The sequence below is a fragment of the Parambassis ranga genome, chromosome 24 (genome assembly GCF_900634625.1).
Source record: "Parambassis ranga chromosome 24, fParRan2.1, whole genome shotgun sequence".
Classification (NCBI taxonomy): domain Eukaryota; kingdom Metazoa; phylum Chordata; class Actinopteri; family Ambassidae; genus Parambassis; species Parambassis ranga.
This window is the reverse complement of record NC_041043.1, coordinates 2,428,453-2,449,143: the sequence shown is the minus strand read 5'-3', so window position 1 is coordinate 2,449,143 and position 20,691 is coordinate 2,428,453. Positions and strand designations below refer to the sequence as shown.

Sequence of the window (20,691 nt, the reverse complement as noted above, 5' to 3'; positions counted from 1 at the left end):
TCCTGATAGTTTGATTTCAAACAGTTTTGAAATCAAACGGTTAACAGTTCACAAATTTAGTTAAGTTAAGTTTGTATAATGGAGGGTTGAGATAATCAAGCAGAGCAGTCTGGGAGCAATGCAAAGCATCTTTGATTTGCCTGTCAGACGACCTGAATGAATAACGGCAGAGTGGTGCCAGATGCAAATAAGATGGAGACACAGAAGGAATTCTGTGTCCTCTGAATGTCTGAAGCGCCTTTACACCTGCTGCTCACACATCGTTCAATCTGGTGCACACTTTTGGAGTGTGATCGTATCTTTTTTCTGTGGTAGAGCAGGCGGGGACTTTCCATTGGTGAGCACAACAGATACATCTTTAAAAGAAAAACAACATAAGACCGCTTTGACTGGCTGTCACAGAGAGTAGGTCTCCTTTTTTTTATGAAGCCTTCAAGATCAGTTCACTGATGTTTAGAAGGTTACTCCTATGGAATCATAGTGACATAGTGAGTTTTAAACATTGCTTTAGAGAACGCACATCCTTCCAGGGACCTTTCTGCAACATTTTACAAACCATAACTGTTTGCCAAATGTAAAAAAAGAACAATACACACACACATACAAAACTGCATTTGAGTTTATTACTTTTCTAGTCATTTGGATTGCAGTGTAATAATATGACTGTCTTATGCTGCCAAAGAAAACAGTCATGTTATTTCAGTCAATGAAAAAGTTTATTTTTGAGAAACACACACATGCTGTGACTCTTCATGTGTCTGATTTGGCTGGAAGTCGTGTCTCCAGCTATTTGAATTCATCCAGTCTCTTTGTGGCCTCGTAGATGATTGCTGTAACAGAAAGCATGAAACATGTTTACCTATCAAACTCCATGTGTTTGTTTTTTAATAAACTTATGAGCTGAAAATATAAGTGGTGTTGTACACATGTTGAAAACAGCTAAAGTGAGTTTAATGTCTTACTGTCCAGCAGCTGTCTTGCTGTGAATCTCTTCTCCATGTTGTTGTGACTTTCATCCATTAGCCATGGTAGGAAGTTCGTCTCAATGTCTGGAAATCACAACATGTTAAAAGGTTTAAGCATGTCCCTGCATTCAAGGATGACATCACAGCCTAGATAAAATGTCACTGTATGTACAGTGGCACCCTCTGGTGTTACACAGCTGAAAGCTTGAGGCTGACCTTTCTCCACAGGGTCGTAGAAGTAGCCGTGGGTTCTCAGCGAGGTAAAGACTCTGGGCAGAAGATCAGCCAGCAGTGTCTGGGTGTAGGCCCGAGCAGCTATCTTCTCCGCAATCTCCTTTTCCTCCTCCAGCACCTTTTTCTGCTGAGCAATTCTGCGCGCCTGTGGTCAGAGAAGGTTTCTTTTTTTAAAATGGTTGCTCTTATAATTATATTTCATGCAGGTCTTTGGGGACTGACATGGTTGGTGCTTTGGATGAAGTCTTCCTGTACAGTGGATGTAAAAGAAGAAGAACTAATAGTTACATACCTTCTCCTCACTGTGGCGCCTCTCCTGCTCCTGAAGCCTTTGCACCTCAGCCAGCTCACTATTTCTGAGCTCTTGGAAGGCCCTCTGCTGGGCCCTCAGACAGGCCAGCTCCTCCTCCTCCATCACCTCCAGCAGAGACTGTTCAATGGTCTTCCCCACAAGGACCTCCAACACTGGCTGCACCTCCCGGTCAAAATCAAACAACTGCAGAGGATAATTGTAGTAAGTGGTGTAACCGTACACTCCGCATTTAAAACATTACTTATTATTTGACATTAGCATCCTCCACTATAAACCTTTTAAAACCTTTAACTCAATTTATTCTCCCCTCTGTCTAAACAAATGTCCGAAATACCTACCTCTCCCTCCTCTATCTGTGTTTCAGCATCTTTGCCAGATTTGGCTGGAATAAAGAGGGGAGTTGCTGGTTTGTCCAGAAAAGCATCCGTCTGAGACTCAGTCTCTGTGGTTTCAATGACATCACTTAGCTCTTCCAGGTAAAGGTCTGAAAGAAAATCACCGCTAGAACATTAATAACATTTCCAAAATAGTAACAGCTGAAGTAAAAGTTTGGAAGAGCAAAAATATTACCGGTTTGTACATCAACATGTTGTCTGCCCATCAGGGCTTCAGGAGTCCTGGGTCTGTACTGGTCTCTGGCCCTGTTCCTGATCACCTGTTCTCTCTGCATTCGAGCAGGGTTTGACTGAGATCTCTGCCAATGCAGGTTGACAAAAGGCTTTAAGACATCGATAAACTCTGCTGGTATAAGGTGCAGTGAAATGTCTCACTCACAGTGTGTGCGATGTGCTGAGCATGCATGCTTCCTCTGACAACATGACGATCATACATGATGTTTCCATAACTGTGCTGCGTCCTGCATCATCAGAGAAAACACAGAGAGGTCAGAGGTCAGCTCGTAAGGTAACGTGGATTTAAATTTTTTTTTTTGTTTCATGGTGGAGATCATTTTAGCAAGTATTCTCCATCATCTTATGTTATTAAGTTAGTCAAAGCAGTGATACCACAGCTGACAATGAAAATGTTATTCCACTAAAGACACAGACATTTTAATCACAGTAGTTTTTCATGCAGTGACTGGTTGAGGTGGAAGACATTTTACCCAGAGTAGTAACATGTTGTATCCATCATAGCCCAAGTTATGAGCTGATGATGTCTGTAATGATGACACTGAGCTAGAGCTATAAATAAGGTAAAAGCTACCATAAATACATGTAAATGACTTCAACCATTTCTTCACTCTGTGTATTTTGCCGTGATATCACTGTTCTAGTATACACACGTAGTTCCACTGTCAATGTGCTTTAATTCACTAGTTTAGCAACTAATAAAAATGCTGTTTCAAACAAACATCCGTTAAAGTGACGTACTGTTTTGGCGGAGGCTCTCTGAATTTGGAGCGGCCCTCGACAGGTCTTGGTCGGCTCAAGAAAGTGTAAACTTCGGCTGGATTTCTGTGGCTGGATGAGGCGAAGGCCATTTTTACACAAACCGTCAGAAACCTACAACTACAACTAACCTTTGCTAGCGTCAAAATTTGGTAGCTAAGACGAGAGGCTACAAACTGTTGTAGCAACCGTCTCCAAGGCAGTCGTTACATCACTTCCGGTATAGGTTTTAGGACAGCTGCTAGCTCGCCGCTCTATATTTGTCTTTTCTCTTCGTGCTATTTCACTTTATCTGCATTTATTATTTAGTAAGATTTTATTATCATTTAATTTGCAAAAACAAGACTAGTATAAACCCCCACTATTACCACAAACATAGCCTACCAAACATTTTATTTTAAGACTACTGCATGTAGGCTACTGAAAGACTACTATAATTAAAAGGAGACTACTCTTGTCACTGACTAAAGAAACAGCACTCTTTGATCCTGACTTCTGACTATAACTCCATCCAACATTTATGGAACAGACATAATCTTTAACAACTAAAATATCACTTCATTCATAGTTGCCCTTTACAGGAGTAAATAAAATTGAAAGTATGTGTCTCTTTTAGTCTTCTGTCTTATATTACTTGTTGCTCTGAGTAAGTAGTTTCCAACAAATGATTTTTCTAAAAAGTAGGTAATGATAAGGAATTTGAATGTTGTGTATATGTGCCTCTGTGTTCTGCAGTGTATGTGTGGAGGCAGGGTTGGACTCACTGGTTCCTTGTAGTTGTTAAGAGTAGTTCGCATGATCTAAAAACAGAAAGAGCAGGCTAATCTTCATAGTGTTTGATGTGATTTGTTGTGTGCAGTTGTGTAAATAATCATTGCTGATAAAAGCTTGTTGACTTGCCCAGACTGACAAAATCACAGGCATCACAGACGTCCATCTTCTGTGTCCTCACAGCTACAGCAGATGCATGTGAGGATCATATGATCACAGACTTCCCCCCCAGTCACACAGTGGACACGTGTCCCCTTTACTGGGATAAAATCCACACTCAGGACAATATTTATTCCACTCACTGATATCCAGCCACCACTCAGCCTCATCAACAGCATGTTATACATAAATCAGTGCCTGGTGAGGAGGCGTTAAAATATTCTGACATTTGCAGTTTTGTGTTCTATCCTCTTCAGAATCTCACGCCTGCTGCAGAACAGGCAACCCTCCACTCTGTTGGATTCAATCTTCACAGACCTGAACTATCAGCCACATGATCACAGGGTTGTCACTTTTTTATTACATGAGGTCTGATGAGATGCTCAGATTTATCACTTCTGTAATAGTTTCATGCATAACACCATTCATCATTATACGGGTCATACTGGTTTGGTTTCACATAATTTATATAAAAAAACAATAAATAATTTATTGCATGTTAAAAATATTCACCACCTCCAGTGTCTGACATCATAGATGCTCAGCATTGGCCAGTGTTCACTCACATCTGAACTGTTTTATATTAAAATTGTCTTCTGTTATACAATTGTTTTGAGTACTTTCATGTATTAAATGTATAAATGAATGATATAATGATGAAATACACGTTCCTCTGGATTATAAACAGGGGAGTCGACTAAAAAGGAGAGGCATATAAAGCTTGTTGTTGCAGTTTTAGAGACCAAACACTGGGGGCCAGTATTAGCATTTCAACCTGACAACGTCCAATGCAGCAACAATTCCTCATGAAAGTTTGAACTAAAACCCTTTATTACTAAATACATTTACATACATTTAACACAAAATTTGAATCAGTTTATTATTCATAGACAAGTGCCAAAGCAAAAAAAAAAAAATATATAAACAGTATGTGAAGCCCTCATGTTTGTGCATGGATGGTGAGGTGACCATTAAAATATGACAAGCTGTGACACAACTAAAACCCTTTAGTCGACTAGCAAATCCCAATTTATAAATAGAAGTTAAATGAACTGAAAATACAGTACACTTCTAAATACAATAGCTTTTTTATGTAGCAAATCACAAACACGTCATCTGTTAGCCAGAGGTCTGTATCCCATCTCTCCCTCAAGCTGTTCTGCAGTCAGAGAACCCAGCAGAGGCTGACAGTCTGGATTAAAGACCGAATATGCACTCAGTTCCCCGGGCTGGCGGGGTGCAGGGCTTCGCAGTCCTTCATACAGCCAGTAGAAGAGGGAGATGACGAAGAAGGGCAAACCAAACTCCAGTTCAACAAACAGACCCAGCAGAACCAGCCACAGCAGCACTTTGAGCAGAGTAATGTTAGAGAGGATGAGCTGTCTTGAAGCCAGCCACTTTCCCAAAGTGCTGTTCAGCAGCCAGTCTGTGCAGTCCTGCAGAGGAGACACAACAGAAGGTCAGTGGGTCCTGACCTGGAGACCAGGATCACAAGACCAATTAACCGGGTCATTAAATTATTCATTAAAAAAATATGAGATGAGAAAACATCTGCTACACAAAATGTGTGTTTTTTTAGAATCTTTTAAAGCCCTCAGGTGTTTAATTTCAATGATGGTTCAGCTGGATTGTGTGACAAAACAATATTTATTCTGGCAGTCTGAACATAAATTGTTTACCCACCTTGTCCTAAGTTAAGTAAGTTACATAACCTCTTACCTTGCTTTGAGAGGTGGGAGTAGCAGCTTGAGTGTCCTTCCTCTGCTCTGACTGTTGACTGTCAGCTGTAGATGTTTCCTTCGTCTTTTCTCTGAACTGTGTGGCAGCATCCTGACTCTTCTTAGCAGCATTTTCAGTCTGTCGTCTGGCTCTAAACTCTGCCAGCTTCTGCTCCATCGAAACTACACCAACGTACAGTTCACGAAGAATAACAACTCATTCAGACATTCTGCAGCACCTTCCTTTAAGATAAAGCTATACATGTATTTAATAAATATCTCTATCGTTTACTTAAATGTACACTTTAACTACTTTTCTGGACAGACTTGTGCTTCTAGCTTAGCAGTGATGTGTTTATCTTTTACGCTGACGTCTAGCTAAAACAAGGAAGTCGTGTCGCAAAAAGACTTCAATTGTCGTAAAACGTGGCGTTTTGCGGCAGTTTCACAGGTCCAGAGCTAGCTCGGTTGTTTTCATCTGTGGTGAGTTTCCAGACATTCACGCTTATTTCCTTGGTTTTAGCCTTTTTGCATTGAAGGATTAAGCGGTTGTTATCGTGGATTAGTGTCTATTTAATTGTCGTAAACTGATATTTTTAAACTATTGATACAAAGTAAATGATCGATTACAAGCAAGCAACGATGTCCACCTCATAAGCATAAACTCACCACGTCTTTTTTGTTTACGTGTCGGTGTTTTGTCTGTTTTGTTCAGTTTACATGCTGATGTTTTTAGATTGTTACATCTAAAGCGTGTTAGTTTAAAACACCGTCAATGTTTAATATTTTCAGTATTGAATTCTGTGTACAGCAGTCCTCTCCTGACTTGGCCATATTGGATTGTTTTTCTCTGTAAATATCCTGAATATGTCTTCTCTTCTCTGCAGAAATGGCCTCAGCTCCAGCACAGCAGCCCACCCTGACTGTTGAGCAGACCAGAGGTGGGAACAACTGCTTTAGATCTCTGCAGTTTCAATTTTATTCCTCTTTTTACAGTTGATCTTATCGTGACAAGTTACAACTATCTCCACTCTCACAATCTATTGTCTTTACAAATTTTCAGATTGATGATTAGGTGCTACATTTGTCTGTGTTTGTGTACTAATAAAAATATATAATTGCTATTTTTGTTGACAGTGGTTTTGAGTGAGGTGATCCAGGCCTTCTCAGTTCCAGAGAATGCGGCACGGATGGAGGAGGCTCGAGAGAGTGCCTGCAACGACATGGGCAAGATGCTGCAGCTCGTCCTCCCTGTCGCCACCCAGATACAACAAGAGGTTATTAAAGCCTATGGGTTCAACAACGAGGGCGAAGGTAAACTTTCTGCATCCTCTTCCAGGACAGGGCCTCTATTTTAAATGTTCATTGTTTGAATACTAAGAAGTTGAGAATATCGGATGGTCTGATCTAAACGAGTCACATACAGTTGTTCTACGATCTCCTTATGACATCATGAACTCCCGTTTTCTTTACCATCCGTGTTGGTCCTCCTGCTTTGTTTGCACCAGGGCACTAGCAGGAGAGACAAAGACTGGTTTTGGAAAGGGGCATGACTGACAGCTCATTGGCATTTAAAGCTACAGACACTGAAACCAGCCCCATTGGTAAAGGGTTAATGAAAGAACATTCAGGTGTGATAGAATATAGGATCTGTTGATCTAGCATTTCTCTGTCTACTGCACATTTTCTGAATTGATAAAAAAATATTGTCAGCATTTTTCAAAGCACTTTAAACATATTTAGTGCCTAAGTACTATATTTTCTTAAAAAGTTGTCATGGGGTGTGGATGATGTCATTCATTCTGTTGATCCTGTCTGTTTCACTTTTAGGTGTCCTTAAATTTGCCAGACTGGTGAAGATGTATGAAACCCAAGACCCTGAAATTGCAGCCATGTCTGCTAAACTGAAGTCTCTCCTCCTGCCTCCACTGTCAACACCTCCTATAGGAGGTGCTATTCCAGCTTCATAGAAATTATAAGTGCATTGGTCAACTGCAAGGTTACTCTCTTTTAAAAAACACATACTGTATTATCCAAGATTCTATCATCGTCCAACATTCATACCATTTTCTGCATCCTTTCTTAAAAGTATCCTTGCAAATATTTAAGTATTTATTTGTTACTTGTTACACTATGACCATTTTCTTATGTCACTAAACATTTTCTTTAAAAACATCTTTTATACCATTTTTATATACTGTCAAATGTCATTTTTTTGTTATATATTAAAATGAAAACATTTTCTGTCATTTTCTGCTGATATAGATGGGGCAAAAACAAAGTACTCATTATAACTTTATTATTGCAGTTGTCATAATAACCATAATTTAAAAAATACTTAAATGATTATAAACATTTACATATATACATTTCCTTGAAGGCAACTATAAGATTCAAGGTTAAAACACACACATTTCATCTTGCACATCTCTGCCTTTTCTGTGTTTGTGTGGTGGAGATTTTTGGTTGTGTGCAGACATGATGACAGAATAGTGGCAGCAATGGTTTTTTTTTTTCCAAAACAAGGTTATTAATGAGAAATACGTGCACCCAGCACCCAGTGACTCTAAAGTGAAAGTTATAGAGGAGCCGATTACTCTTCTGAACTTATAGTCTTGTGTCCTGTGCATACTCACCCAGAAACTGTACAGATCCAGTGTCACTGAAAAATAACAAGTGCTCGAGGGGGACCATCGCTGTTTGAGTTTTCTTTGTGAGGAAGATTGTATTGCTGCATAAAATCAGGTCATAAAGTCAAATACTGCAGACACCTTTCAAGTGTAGGCAGAGCTCCATCTAGTGGTAATGTCCTCTCCTGTTTAACAGTAATAGTAAGAACCAGGCAGAAAAGGGAGGTGACTTTACATCTCAAAGTGACGGAAAATGCCTTCGACGTATCCCAGCACCCTCTGCCAGTCTGGCCCATCTGCCTTCAGCATCTCCTCCACCGTCTGTCACACAGACAAGATGGAGAAAGGGGAAAACTAGACTTACAGTACAAGCTGCATATGTTCAATTTTTGTTTAAATAAAGAGCAAAATGTCTCACCAGTGTAGCTGTGATGCCCACACTCTCTCCTGTCTTAAAAGCAAGATCCAGGTTTTCTTTCTGTGGAACAAACAATGTAACAACTCATACATTTGTGATTTTTGATTCAAAAGTCTTTTTACATAAACCTGGACTCTTGGATCTTCTTTTCTGCATGTGTGTTCAGTCAGAGTTTTACCTTGTTGGCTGGGTTAAGACTGTCATAAGGGATGTGAGTTGGTAAATAGGTGTGGTAAACGGCACAGAAGGCCAAACCATCTTCCCAGCTGCTGCTGAAGTTGGTGATGTCAATATTCTATCACACAACATGACAACATAATTTTAGTCCAGTGTTACAAAAACAGGAAGTTTTCTCTTTTTATTATTACTGCCACATTTTCTCAAACCTTGTAACCTTGGGTACGACTTTGGCACCAGCGCAGCAGAGAGTTTCTTCTGGAGCCGCCATGACGCCTCAGCAGAGCACTGAAACCATCCTGAGGTCTGCAAAGGCCAGAAAACATTTCAACCATGAATCAGTGGTTCATACGCAGAAGTCACCTGGCAGAGTCAACAGTTACCTGGCAGAATCTGAACTTTGGTCCTCATCCTGTTTTCCTGCAAACACACATACAGCCAGTGTCACACGACTGCACACTCAGTTTGAAAATGAGTAAATAATAGTTGGCAGAACTGAGTTCACCTGTATAAAAGTTGGACCAACTGTCCTGTCGCTGTAAAATGCGGTCCAGCCTTCTCCCTTTTGTTGGCTCTTCTTTCTGTACCAGACAACAATGCCTTTTATATTATATACAATAAAATAATAATGGTCAGTTCCAGAGTAATACCTTGCATAGAGGCAGTGTTGTGCTTGTGTTCTTGGAGGCCCCATTTTGACCTGGAGGCTCCATAGGAAGTGGAAGACGAGAGAGACTCCTACAGGACAAAATTGTAGGTGAAATAAGATTTTATTGTAGTAACGGAACTGTCAGCTGCATGTTTCCGTTTTCCATTTAGCTCTTCAGAATCATGAGCTACATCCTTATCATCCACCTCTCAACTCACCAAGACCTTTCAGACAGCATCACAATCCTCTTTGGATCCCTCGGTCCACGTCCCTCTTCTTTCTTCTTCTCCAGTGCAGCCAAACTGCGAAGGTATCCCTCTGCTACCCCTTTCCCCGTCAGCTGCATGTTTCCGGATCTATTTGTCTCTGGATCATGATGTACATCATTTTCCTCTTTAACATCCACCTCAGCTTCCTCTGTAACGTTCTGCATTTCCTCCTCAGAGTCTTGCCTCTCTGTTTGTTTATCAGTTTGTCGGTTCCTGACAGCTTCCAGCTCTGTCTGGTCCTGCTGCTGCTGCATGCTGAGTTCAGTTAGTTTGTGGCAGACATCTCTGTGCTCGGCTCTTAGACTCTCTAGCTCTTGGTCCATCTCTTGCTGTCTGCTGAGTGCTTGAGCCAGCTGCTCCTTCACGCTCCTGTGACTCTCCTGAAGCAAAGCCAGAGCCTGCTCTGACTCCGTCCGCAGCCGGTCAGCTACAGACACCGCCACCTGCAGATCACACTGGAACTGATGCCACTCTGACCTCTCAGTCTGGGGAACAAAAGAAACACTACTCTGTTAGAGGCTGATTTTTTTGAGAGGGCCTTTGGGTGTACAAAAACTGAAGTTAGAATTTTTTACAAGGTTTTATGTCATTTCCTCAAAATGTAAAGGCGTCATTAGTTCTCACTAAAGCAATCAAAATCATGACCCGTGGAGCAGGAAGTGAAGTAGCAACTCACCCTGAGTGTCTCCCTGAGTGTGTCAACCTCCTCAACTAGCTCTTCTCTCTCTGTTATCAAGCGCCTGAGCAGCTCTGATCAGTAATAAAAAAAATACACAAGGTTTCGTCAAAAAGATTTGATAAGTAACAGCGGAAACACATTCTGCTTCCTTCATTGATCTGCTTGTCTCCAGACCCAATAAGACTTTACCCTCCTTTTAGAAAACAGGTAAGCATCAAGGTCCTACCTACTGCTCCGGTGGTAACATCAGTGTTGGGGGTCAGGCCTAGTGAGGCCCTGTAGTGCTCCATTAGACTTAGTAAAACCAAGGTCATCTCATCTCCTGTTCTCTCTGCTGCAGCCTGTGGTTCCAGTCCGCTGTCTCTCTCCTGCCAGCTCTGCTCTGCAGGCAACCCTCCGCACAGACTGCTCAGACTGACCACTGCCTTCTCCCGTCTAGCTGCTGCATCGCTCACGTTCGTCTCTGAGGAGGCGATGCTGTCTACGCTGATCACGGCCCACTCTGAAGGAGCCGGCAGTTTCTGTGTCCAGTCTACGATTGGAGAGATGGCGGAGGGGGTGGTGCTGCCGACTGGTGATGGAGTCTGTGCCTTATCAGAGGCGGCTGCAGAGGACAAGGCCATGGCAGTTAGCTCTGCCTGTGAGGGTGTGGTAGGAGGCGTGTGGAAGAAATCTAAAGGAGAACCTGAGATGATGAGGGAATACAAAGAGGTAAAAAGAAAAAACTGTCCTGAGCTTTAAAATAATTAAATAGAAGTTAAAAATGTGCTGAAAGTAAATCCCCTGTCCTTTTCTTCAATGCAGCAGTCAGTGTCCGCTCCCTTATTTATTGTCCTGAGCTGACTGATGCAGCAAAAATCCTCTCCTGCCAGTGTCTTCCTGGCAGACACACACACTGGTCCCCCATGTGGCAAGAACCAGGAAGAGGTGATTTTATCCTGATCTACTATTAGCTGCTCAAACTGCCACTAGAAAGTGATTACATCCATCACTGCCACAATTCTGTATAAACTCAGCAACCTCCAAATTTGTGTTTATTAAATATCCTTATACAACTAGTGTTAGAACTATGTTTTTTCAGTATGATCCTGATATTATCAACAGAACAGATTTACAGCATGGGTCTCCTCTTAGATCTTAACATGCTTCCCCCTTCTTGTCCTTGTGTTGCACTGTGGAATTCTGCAGACTCATCATTTCCCTGGCAGCACAGTGATGTAGTCTGGTCAGCTACAGCAGGGGGGAGCTATTCTCATCCTCTAGTCTGAGCCTACAGTTTCTGCATATTGACAGCCCGGAGACCAAAGCAAGGGGCTGCATTTTAAACAGCCGTAAGAAGGAATTAGACAGGTCGATCAAACATCTTCAGCTGGAAACAAATGTTGTAAGGTGCAGGGTAACTTTGTGCATTAGCAGAGCAAAATGACAGAAGAACTGTGGTTCCTTAACTGAGTCCTCTGGGAAACAGTTTTACAAAGACCTGTGTCTTTTTACAGATATACTGTAAACACTTAGCCTAACTCAGGGAAGAGTTTCTTTCTGTACAGAATTCATAACTTGCTTCCTTTGCACTATACCAGGGTGCTTTGGGTTAACAAAGAAATGGTTTTGTGACTCTGGGAATTTAGTGTGTGAAAGTAGTTGGTCTAAAGAAGGCAATTGCCACAGAAAATAGGGAAACTCGTTTAAAAAAGAAAGAATGAAGACATTTCTGGACAAACCCAGAGACTGTAGATACCTGTAGGGCCATCACTGTCTTTGCCATTGTGGTTACCCATGATCCGGCAGGGTTTGGATGTCCTGACAGGCGATCCCAGGTGTCCTTCACTGCGACCTCCGTTACATTAAACAGGGGGATAAATTTGTTGTAAGTATGAGTATCTGCTGAACTTTGGATGAAATATGTTCCAGAAGGAGCATTATAAGAAATGATCTGAACATGAAGGTGTCAAACTAAACACCTCACTTAGTATCACAATTTTCAGAATCTGAAAGACTAAAAAAATCTGATTGCAAATTAGGATGATTAATTAAGCCACACTCAAAGTAATGTACATGTGTGTGTGATGTCATATAAGAGCCCAATCCAATCTAATCATCCTTGCAGGAAACTCCACCATTGTGATTTGAGGCTTACGTCAGGTGTAACATATTCCTTAAACCAAACACCATTAAGTAATCTAACAATTTAGGATTGCCATTGTTACAGGAAAAAACGGACACCTTAGAACATTACAAGTAAGACTTGTTACAGAGTGGAGATCTCTTCAGTATGATTCGGCATATATATTATTTGCTCGGACGTTTTGCTTTTAAAACAATTTCATATCATTTTAACGACTGAGCTAAACTGTCAACCAGATTTTTCTAGATCGGCCTCCTAGAGCTTCAACTCTGCAGCCTAAACTGTTAAAACAAATGAGCAGGTTGATGAATAGGAGGCCGTATTAAAGTAGACTTGATATACATATGTGATGCCTCTCTAAATCTGGCTGTGCGTCATATTCCCATTGCTCAGAAGCCATGCAGTTTTAAACCGGTCGATTGCTGAATGAAGTTTGAGTCACGTTTTTTCAGTCTATACCACCCGCAGCTCAGCTCTCCATTACATTTTATTGAATGGGTTTGGCTGTGACATATGTTACATCCACACAGCATTAAGTCTCCTGGTTCATGTATCCTACCTGCTCAGCCTGCCAGCTGGACTCCTTCCAGTTCCAGGTCCCCGGCTGTCCGGGGTCGGGCTTCTTCGTCTGCTCCCGGTGAATCGACCTCCCTCCCTATAGGTTTTATCCGTCCCCTATTCCAAATTCACCGGTGGACACAGGTCGACTCGATGTCAGTCTTTCCCCCCTGATGTCCCATGTTCACCACTGAGCGATAGCAAAGGCAGAGTGCATCCACATCTATAACTTGATCCGAACTCTGCTGCTTCGCCTTTAAATCCAATGCGACAAAAAGCGAAGGAGGCAGAAACAAACTGGTTGCGCAGCAGCTGCAGGCTAGATAAACGACATGGAGGTTGTTAGTGGCATTATTTAGAGCTGTGTTAAAAAATAAATCACACAAGAAGACGAGTCCACATTAGTGCAGTGTGCGGAATAAAATGCGGTTACTGCTGATAAACCGGGCGGCAAGAGAGCGGCGCAGAGAAGCAGCCACACCGGCTGGAGGATAATTATCTTTTGTTAAATGCAGGTGTGGCGGCACGCAGGTACTTTCACACGGTCCTGCAGGTGCACCGCCGTGTCACACAGCGGCTGCCAGAGACCCACAACTGGATCCAAATCACAAGTCACAACTCTGCTCAAAGTCCCCAGAGTCTGAGGGCCCGCCTGTACCAAGAAGCTGCTGCTCAGTGTAAAGTCTGCGGGGATCCACGCACTGTCAGGAGTGGAGTTTAAAATCCACAACAATGTGTCATTAAACCTGTTCCCAGTAAAATCACAGGAGAGGGACGTGGCTGTGGGGTTACAGTGTCCATTCAGATTAGATGTCAAGACAGAGGTGAAGCTGTGACCCTAGAGGTCACGAAAAAAGCCTTAATTGTGTTGGAATCCGAGGATAAATAGGCGACACCCAAATGTTAAATAGTTTATTAATATTTTAATAATGGGAATCCTCATAATTGTAAGGAGGCCACACAACTGGATGAATGTAAAGACATGAATGCTGAAATCTTTTTTCTTAACATCGTTGGAAACGATCTTCAGTTTCTTGAGATAAATGCATATTTAACTTGTGACCTCGAAACAACGGCATAAAAAATAACAGCAGGCCTGTATGTTGCCAAGGAAACAAGATATGAAGACAGTCAGGTCAGCCAAAACTCTACATGAAGAGACAAAGAAGATTTTACATGTGGATGAATCCCTGCATATGATGGGATTTTTTTACAGTGTTTTGTGATCTTCCTTTTCCATTTAAGAGTATTCAGAGACCAGAATACTGCTGCATGCCAAATTTACTGGAGAAGAAATCAGACAGCTGTATTTAGAAGATCAGAACTTGCATAATGTTTTATCATACATGCAGAGACACAAATAACCAGGTTACTTATGTTCCATATAACCACCATCCATTCATCATCTGAACCCGCTTTGTCCTGGAGCCTATCCCATCCATCTACGGGTGAGAGGTGGGGTACACCCTGGACAGGTCATCAGTCCATCACAGGGCAGTCAGAATCGAACCAGGAACCTTCTTGTTCCGAGGCGACAGTGCAAACCCATATAACCACCAATTAGATGTAATTAAAGGGTGGATGTTTCAGCACCATGGACAGAGGACACTGAAGATGATTGTGTCTGGCGCCACCCAGTGTCCACTTTGACTTATGACAGGAATAAGAATTATAAACAACATATCCTAGATATGGGTAAGATTATACAGGTAATCCATATGATCCTTCCTCATTATTGGTCAAACGTTATGCAGAATAGTTGGTGAGATGACCCAGTGAACAGCTGCACAAGTTTTAATGTTTCTATAGATCTTCAAGAAGTCATTTTTTGCGATATGAGCATCATGAAAAGAAAACATCCTGTAAGTGTTTTAGGCTTAAAGCTCCACTGTCTCTGATCTTTACCCAGATTCTTTTGGTCTGACATCCTTCCTAAACTTGCACAAACTTATTATTCAAAATTATTCCACTGAGGAAATCCCAAACTTTTATTCACTGTTTCATAATACTTCATTAATTTGAAATGTGTGAAAGCAATAGAATTTCTGGCCTCTGCAGTGTAAACAGAGGTCAGGATATTCAGGTCGTTTTCAGCTTCTAGCTGTTACAAGCTCTGCACCCACATGATTCTCAGTGACCTCGTCACCTCTCTGCAGTTAATACGTCCCACTCACTCACTCACTTGGTATTACCATAAACATTATCTTCTGCTTCTACAGAAGTTATCTTAATGAAAAAAACTGAACAATCACACTCCCCCGATAGTGGCAAACAAAATGACACAGAGTCAGACTTAAATGTGAGGAGTTCAGCTCTAGTTGTCATTTAAGAAATATGCCCCCCCCCTTGCAGGAGCTGCTTCAGTAATTCAATATATATGACATATAAGTATATGACACTAATTTTATCTAAATGTACCGTTGCATTAAAATGATCACATTTCCAGTTATGTAGTTTCTTCAGTACACATTGTAAACAGCATTCTTTGCAAACTTCTGATCATTAAATAATATGCACAATTAAATAAATTGTGAAGAGGGTGTTAACATTAATATTAGTCGCCCGTCATTTTAACACAAAACTGTCTTTTAAAAAAGCATGATCACTCTAACTTTTGTTTATTATTTGCCTGTTATTTCTGTGACATTAGATCAACACAAACATCAGGTGCAGACTTTGTAAAAATGGCGTCTGATCTAGGCTGCCTTCATAAAAGGAGCAGCGCGCCCAGTGACCACAACATCAGCGCATTATAAGTCATCTCCAAAGAATGAAGTGTGCGGGTGCATCAGGACTTGCGTCGGTCGACAAAACAGCGCATACAAGCCGCTTTCATCATGGGAAAGTACGAGCGCTCTGCTGCAGATGTTTGTAACGAACAGCGCCATGGACATTTTCATGGATGCCAGGGGACATGATCGCCTTTCAGTTATTTATCTCCCGTTTACTATCGAAGAAGAAGTGACCTTTTGTGAGGGGGAAGAAGATGTCAGCGCTGAAAAAGGTAAGGAAGGAAGACGCGGCGGTGTCGTGTTTGTGCCTGAATAAACACGGGCTGTTATTGTTGTTAGTGATCATCATCTCTCAGGTGCAGGAGATGTGATGGAGGTCTGAATGTTGGCCATCTAAAGCCAGTGTACAGCCTCACACCTGGCCGCGCAGCCGGAACATTTCAGAAACTGACAGAAGTTGTGCAGAGCGACAATGAGTCACCCCCTGAATGATTTTTCACTTGTCAGCCTGTTCTTGTTCCCTGCACCGATCAATCAGTGGCATTTACTGACGCATGACGGTGTGTGGGTGAGGTGTAGTGAAAATTAGTGTACATGGATTTGGAGGGTGGGGTGTGGGAGGTGGAAGTCATTGTGAATGGAGGGGACCCACAGCTTCTTCCTAGCAAGTTTTTCCTGTCTGTGGATGCCCACATGTTCCCATTGTGCTGCTCCCCTCCATTCAGCCAATGTGTGTGTGTGGAGTGACTCAGCTGTATTGTACTATATCTGTCATCCATCTTCTCCATCTGTCACAGGTGTTACCATGGCTACTACAGACTCACTGCTGTCTTTTCTTTGAGAAGGACTCAGGTAAGCGGTGGGATGGGTGAAGTCAGTTTAAACAAGGACATGTCCTTCAGGCCACGTGGTGTGTAATGTATTTACAGTAGCAGTGATCTGATGGAATGACAGTGGCGTGATGGAGGATTCTGTGTTCTTGTCCTCACCGGCCTCATCACCATGTCTGCAGTGGTTGCTCAGTAATACACTTAGGCTGATCAAATCAATCAAATAAAACGGCAAAAAATGCAGTTATTCTACATAGAGGTACTATCTATGTAGATGAACAGTGATGTAAACATTCTTGGTGTGGGCCGGGTCATTTAGATGAAAGTGAGTCTATCAGCAGAAGGCAGAGAAAACTGTGAGTGAAGGTTTATAAAGAAATGAACCACATAATAAAACTTGGTCAACCATTAATTCAAAATTATACTCCTATTAGAATAATATTTGCTAAATATGCCTCTTAGAAATACACAAACTGGCTACTAAAGTAGAGTCACTTAACTTTAAACTTCAACATACATCCCTTTATACCTTTTGACCACCTGGTGGCAGTGCAACAACCTTCAAACATCTGATTTTTATCACTTCATAAACATGACACTATGACTGTGTTTTTCATGAATCAGTAGAGAGACAAGATTCTAAATATACTCCTTTTTGCGTTTGGTTCTCCACCAACTCCTAGGAAAAATAGTATTATAGAGTGTTATTTATCAATCTAGACCGCTTCAGAGGACCAAGAAATTACTACCTAATCTCCAATCTTTTGGAATGAGCAAAGAGCTGTGTGTATTCCATTTAGATGCCATGACCCAGTTACTCAGGAGAACCCGCAGCGCAGTTTCATGATGGATCTGACTGTCTATGAAACACCTGGCTACCACATCAGTGTATCTCTTGGCAAATGAAACCAGCCCTGGTGGTAGCAACCTACTTCCACCAAGATACCAGTATTTCTATTCTTTGTTTACATGTCCAACTTTCTCAGATGCAGTTCGGCTAAAAAGCAGATCATCTTACAATCTTAAAACATGTTGTCAAGTAAATATCTTCCCTATAAAACAAGCTTTCAGCACCACTTTCCTGGTTAAAATGGTCCCAACCTGACTTAAAGATTTACATGCACTTTTTTCACATGACTGCAGAGGGGCGGTAGTAACATAAACACTAGCTGCTTTAATTACCGTCTAAAACAATCTCATAAAAGCTGCAGATTTGGGTGATGTATCTCTGTGGGTAATGTGACAGCAACATCTGTCACATTACCTGCAGTCATTTCCTCCTTTATTATAAAAAAATTCATGCATGCAGCATTAAACCACAGTGCAATCTAAAGCTCTTAAATATGTTCAGCTGTTTGCCCAGCCCATTACAGTGACAAGGACTAATTGCTGCTTCGCTCTCTGTGTGCAGGTTTATGTTACATGTGCTACTTTCAACTGTATACCAACTGTATACCGAGAACAGCACTCACATAGTGTAAGGGGAGGTGTTTTGACGTGTGGAGCGAATTTGCAGAGCAAAAAGAAGAAAGTTGTTAATTAGTTAAACTCTGCACAACTCCTTCTCATGGCAGAGGTCAGTGAACAGAGAACCATCGGAGGAAAAAGCACTGCAGGGGTCCCCTGCCTCTTATCTTGGCATTTTTTTTTGTTTTTGGACATTTTGGATGATCAAATGCTTGCTCACATCAGCACAAACCTCAACTGCCATGACTCTTTTAAAGCCAACGACCACGGTGAAAATTGTATTTATTTTTTTCCATCAAAATATGACTTATCTACATGACAGACAGAGAAACAAAACAGATCAAAGGATAACTTAGACCCTTATATTCCCATACATGAGTGTGATTGATGACTGGTGATAAAAGTCTACTAAGGAATAGCAAACCAGCAGAAATAAAATCTTACAGAGTTGGCTGATAGCTCAAGATTTACTCTGAAATACATAAAAAGTAAAGCCTAGGTTCTAAAAAATTCACTGCAGAAGAGGGCTGAGTAACAATCGGAATAATACAACAAGGTATAAATGGAGTACTGCTGCTAGTGCCATCTTGAAGTAAAAACTGTCCTTAAGTCACTGTCAGGTTGTTTCTTGTTCATCATGATTGTTCTTTTTGCTGAGAAGGATCCCAAAAGAATGTATAAAAACAAAGATGATACCTGAAATAAGTGATTTGTGTTCCATTCCTAAAGACAAAACCCCAGACATAGGTTACATGCTTTAAGGCTGGAGTGTAATTTGTTTATGTATATTTCTTTTCAAAATGGAGCTTTGAGGAGGCTGCTAAAAGAAAGTGAATATTTAGAACATACCCCTCCCGGCCTCCCCGTGCAGGATGAGTCATAAACATTTTAAGGATTTTCCATGAGCTGACAAATTCTAAAACAACACAATGGAAACATTTATAATGATTTATTTATAATAACTCATGACAAGACATGTGGAGGTTTAGGTTACAGTTAGTCTTCATTCTCATTATTTGCTCTGCTTGTCTATACATTTTATCCTTATCCTAACATCAGCTGTTAGCTTGTGGTATTGTTTTAAATTCTAAAACTTCAGAGGAACAAAAAAACAGGAGGTCAGGTTTGACAGCTTTTGCAGGCTCGAAAAATGATACACGCATGTGTTAATCATATTCTGAAAATGTCCTTTTTTACATTACAAATAAGCTGATGGTGGAGTTTCAGTCCAACCACACATCTGAGATTATCTGGGAGTTAATCACGTGTTGGGTTCTACTGTGATTTTACAGGCTTTGTCAGCACAAAGGCTGGTGATGAAGGGAGAGTAGATAAGAGGAACATCTTTGCCTGTTTGATGTGCATAACGTAAAGAATTGTTAGAGGATTTTTTTTCTTTATCAGCCACCCACAGAACTTGCTCTTGATCATAGCTTAGTCATCATTTTGTCAAGGTTGAGGCAGAATGTTAATGACGGTGGAGCGGATCGTTTTAAGGAATATAAAGTATCAGGAGCAGCCATGCTGTTTATGACTTTTAGTTAGAGAGCCAGCATGCTGAGCATCTCAAATGTCTCTTTTATTTTTGGGGTTTGTAGCTGCACCACCACTAGGTGGGACTGTTTACTTTGACAACATTCCCAGTGGCTGCTGTGACATACAGAACCGGCTGGTGGATTTCAAAAACTGGCCATTTTCAGCACAGGCAGTGTGCTGTACTGCCTTGGAAAATGAATGTATTTGCTCTGTTGTTGATTGCTTTTCTGCTTCTGTTTGCGCTGCAGTGAGAGAGTAAATTAAGTCAAGTCAAGTAAGTCAGAACTAAATGCAAAAGAATTACATAAAGACTGCACTGTGTTTGTGGTTAAAATGTCCTCAATTAAATCAAAGGGTTTCATAAAGGGCTCTTTTGAAGGCATTATGTCAGTTGTCATTATTATTTTATAGAATAGCTGCTCAAATGCTGTGAAATAACTCCTGGGATGAGTGCTATGTACATGTCCCCCTTTTAGATTAAAGCTGTAATCAAAGCATTTATCAACTCACAATGATGTCGCAATCAGCATTTTAACTGCATTTAGCAAGTTTGATTTGTCGTGCAGATTTTTGGGGTTTTTTACCTGTCTATAGCTCAGGGCACTTTTAATCCTCTGTATCATTATATTTCTCACATGGAATCCTGTTAGGCTTCCCTGTAGTCCACTTTGATTTGCTGTCAGTCTACACATGTACACAATAGTATGGGGAATCCAGGCACTTAAGTCTTTGTGTGCTCACCTTGCCTTTGTGTGCCCTTCTTTTCTGTCTGCTTCAGCTTCCATGCCATTTTCATCAAGCATATTTCTCCTGGGTAGCACCTCTGCTCTAAAAAATACCAATACGTTTTGCATATGGCCCTAAAATCGATAAGAGCTGTTGACGATCTGTATTTATTCTGCTCTCAGATTGTCTCTCAACCTTTTGAATCTCTGCTGTGCTGTGCTGTGCTGTAAGACAGAGAAGAGGCTGGTGAAGGTGGGAGAACGTGAGGAGAATGTGAGGGCGGTTGAACTTGGGAGATAAACGCTCTGCTGGTTGTTGGAGCGTGCAGTTCAAGTTTGGATGAGCTG

General features: G+C 41.3%; 5 protein-coding genes across 6 annotated transcripts in view; 2 read left to right on the top strand and 3 right to left on the bottom strand.

Moving 5' to 3' along the window:
* Window positions 1–728: 728 nt before the first annotated feature.
* rsph3 (radial spoke head 3) lies at window positions 729–3,076 on the bottom strand. The gene is made up of 8 exons (XM_028397769.1): window positions 2,883–3,076; window positions 2,287–2,368; window positions 2,083–2,206; window positions 1,851–1,996; window positions 1,492–1,695; window positions 1,182–1,344; window positions 963–1,049; window positions 729–830 (listed from the first exon to the last, which is right to left on the bottom strand). The coding sequence occupies exons 1-8, from the start codon at window positions 2,990–2,992 to the stop codon at window positions 787–789; spliced, it is 960 nt and encodes a 319-aa protein (XP_028253570.1). The 5' UTR covers window positions 2,993–3,076; the 3' UTR covers window positions 729–786.
* Window positions 3,077–4,639: 1,563 nt separating this feature from the next.
* Window positions 4,640–5,939, bottom strand: saysd1 (SAYSVFN motif domain containing 1). The gene is made up of 2 exons (XM_028397590.1): window positions 5,550–5,939; window positions 4,640–5,266 (listed from the first exon to the last, which is right to left on the bottom strand). The coding sequence occupies exons 1-2, from the start codon at window positions 5,724–5,726 to the stop codon at window positions 4,943–4,945; spliced, it is 501 nt and encodes a 166-aa protein (XP_028253391.1). The 5' UTR covers window positions 5,727–5,939; the 3' UTR covers window positions 4,640–4,942.
* Window positions 5,940–5,976: 37 nt separating this feature from the next.
* grcc10 (gene rich cluster, C10 gene) lies at window positions 5,977–8,010 on the top strand. The gene is made up of 4 exons (XM_028397400.1): window positions 5,977–6,031; window positions 6,436–6,489; window positions 6,686–6,862; window positions 7,379–8,010. The coding sequence occupies exons 2-4, from the start codon at window positions 6,438–6,440 to the stop codon at window positions 7,516–7,518; spliced, it is 369 nt and encodes a 122-aa protein (XP_028253201.1). The 5' UTR covers window positions 5,977–6,031; window positions 6,436–6,437; the 3' UTR covers window positions 7,519–8,010.
* LOC114428731 (cytospin-B-like) lies at window positions 8,006–13,504 on the bottom strand. Of its 2 annotated transcripts, none has more exons than XM_028397398.1 (12): window positions 13,055–13,504; window positions 12,109–12,204; window positions 10,597–11,055; window positions 10,368–10,441; window positions 9,641–10,176; window positions 9,424–9,511; window positions 9,279–9,354; window positions 9,157–9,193; window positions 8,983–9,079; window positions 8,775–8,891; window positions 8,597–8,656; window positions 8,006–8,499 (listed from the first exon to the last, which is right to left on the bottom strand). In XM_028397398.1, the coding sequence occupies exons 2-12, from the start codon at window positions 12,146–12,148 to the stop codon at window positions 8,410–8,412; spliced, it is 1,674 nt and encodes a 557-aa protein (XP_028253199.1). In that variant the 5' UTR covers window positions 12,149–12,204; window positions 13,055–13,504; the 3' UTR covers window positions 8,006–8,409. The 2 variants fall into 2 exon arrangements, with proteins under 2 accessions (XP_028253199.1, XP_028253200.1); XM_028397399.1 differs by having other exon boundaries at window positions 10,597–10,974.
* A 2,435-nt stretch (window positions 13,505–15,939) lies between these two features.
* Window positions 15,940–20,691, top strand: part of LOC114428653 (disks large-associated protein 2-like) — a 74,217-nt gene continuing 69,465 nt past the window's right edge. The window contains exon 1 of the mRNA XM_028397253.1: window positions 15,940–16,057. Within this exon, the coding sequence (XP_028253054.1) occupies window positions 15,940–16,057 (118 nt within the window). The remainder of the gene's footprint in view (window positions 16,058–20,691) is intronic.

Coding starts and splice junctions, on each gene's coding strand:
- LOC114428731 (XM_028397398.1), bottom strand. CDS start 12,148: ATGGGTAACCACAATGGCAAAGACAGTGATGGCCCTACAG. Junction 8,892..8,982: donor GTCGTACCCAAGGTTACAAG/GTTTGAGAAAAT, acceptor GTTGTGTGATAG/AATATTGACATCACCAACTT. Junction 8,500..8,596: donor TGGGCATCACAGCTACACTG/GTGAGACATTTT, acceptor TCTGTGTGACAG/ACGGTGGAGGAGATGCTGAA.
- grcc10 (XM_028397400.1), top strand. CDS start 6,438: ATGGCCTCAGCTCCAGCACAGCAGCCCACCCTGACTGTTGAGCAGACC. Junction 6,490..6,685: donor GACTGTTGAGCAGACCAGAG/GTGGGAACAACT, acceptor TTTTGTTGACAG/TGGTTTTGAGTGAGGTGATC. Junction 6,863..7,378: donor GTTCAACAACGAGGGCGAAG/GTAAACTTTCTG, acceptor TTTCACTTTTAG/GTGTCCTTAAATTTGCCAGA.
- saysd1 (XM_028397590.1), bottom strand. CDS start 5,726: ATGGAGCAGAAGCTGGCAGAGTTTAGAGCCAGACGACAGACTGAAAAT. Junction 5,267..5,549: donor CTCCCACCTCTCAAAGCAAG/GTAAGAGGTTAT, acceptor TCTCCTCTGCAG/GACTGCACAGACTGGCTGCT.
- rsph3 (XM_028397769.1), bottom strand. CDS start 2,992: ATGGCCTTCGCCTCATCCAGCCACAGAAATCCAGCCGAAGTTTACACT. Junction 2,207..2,286: donor CTCAGCACATCGCACACACT/GTGAGTGAGACA, acceptor CTGCATTGGCAG/AGATCTCAGTCAAACCCTGC. Junction 1,345..1,491: donor GGCGCCACAGTGAGGAGAAG/GTATGTAACTAT, acceptor CTCTGACCACAG/GCGCGCAGAATTGCTCAGCA.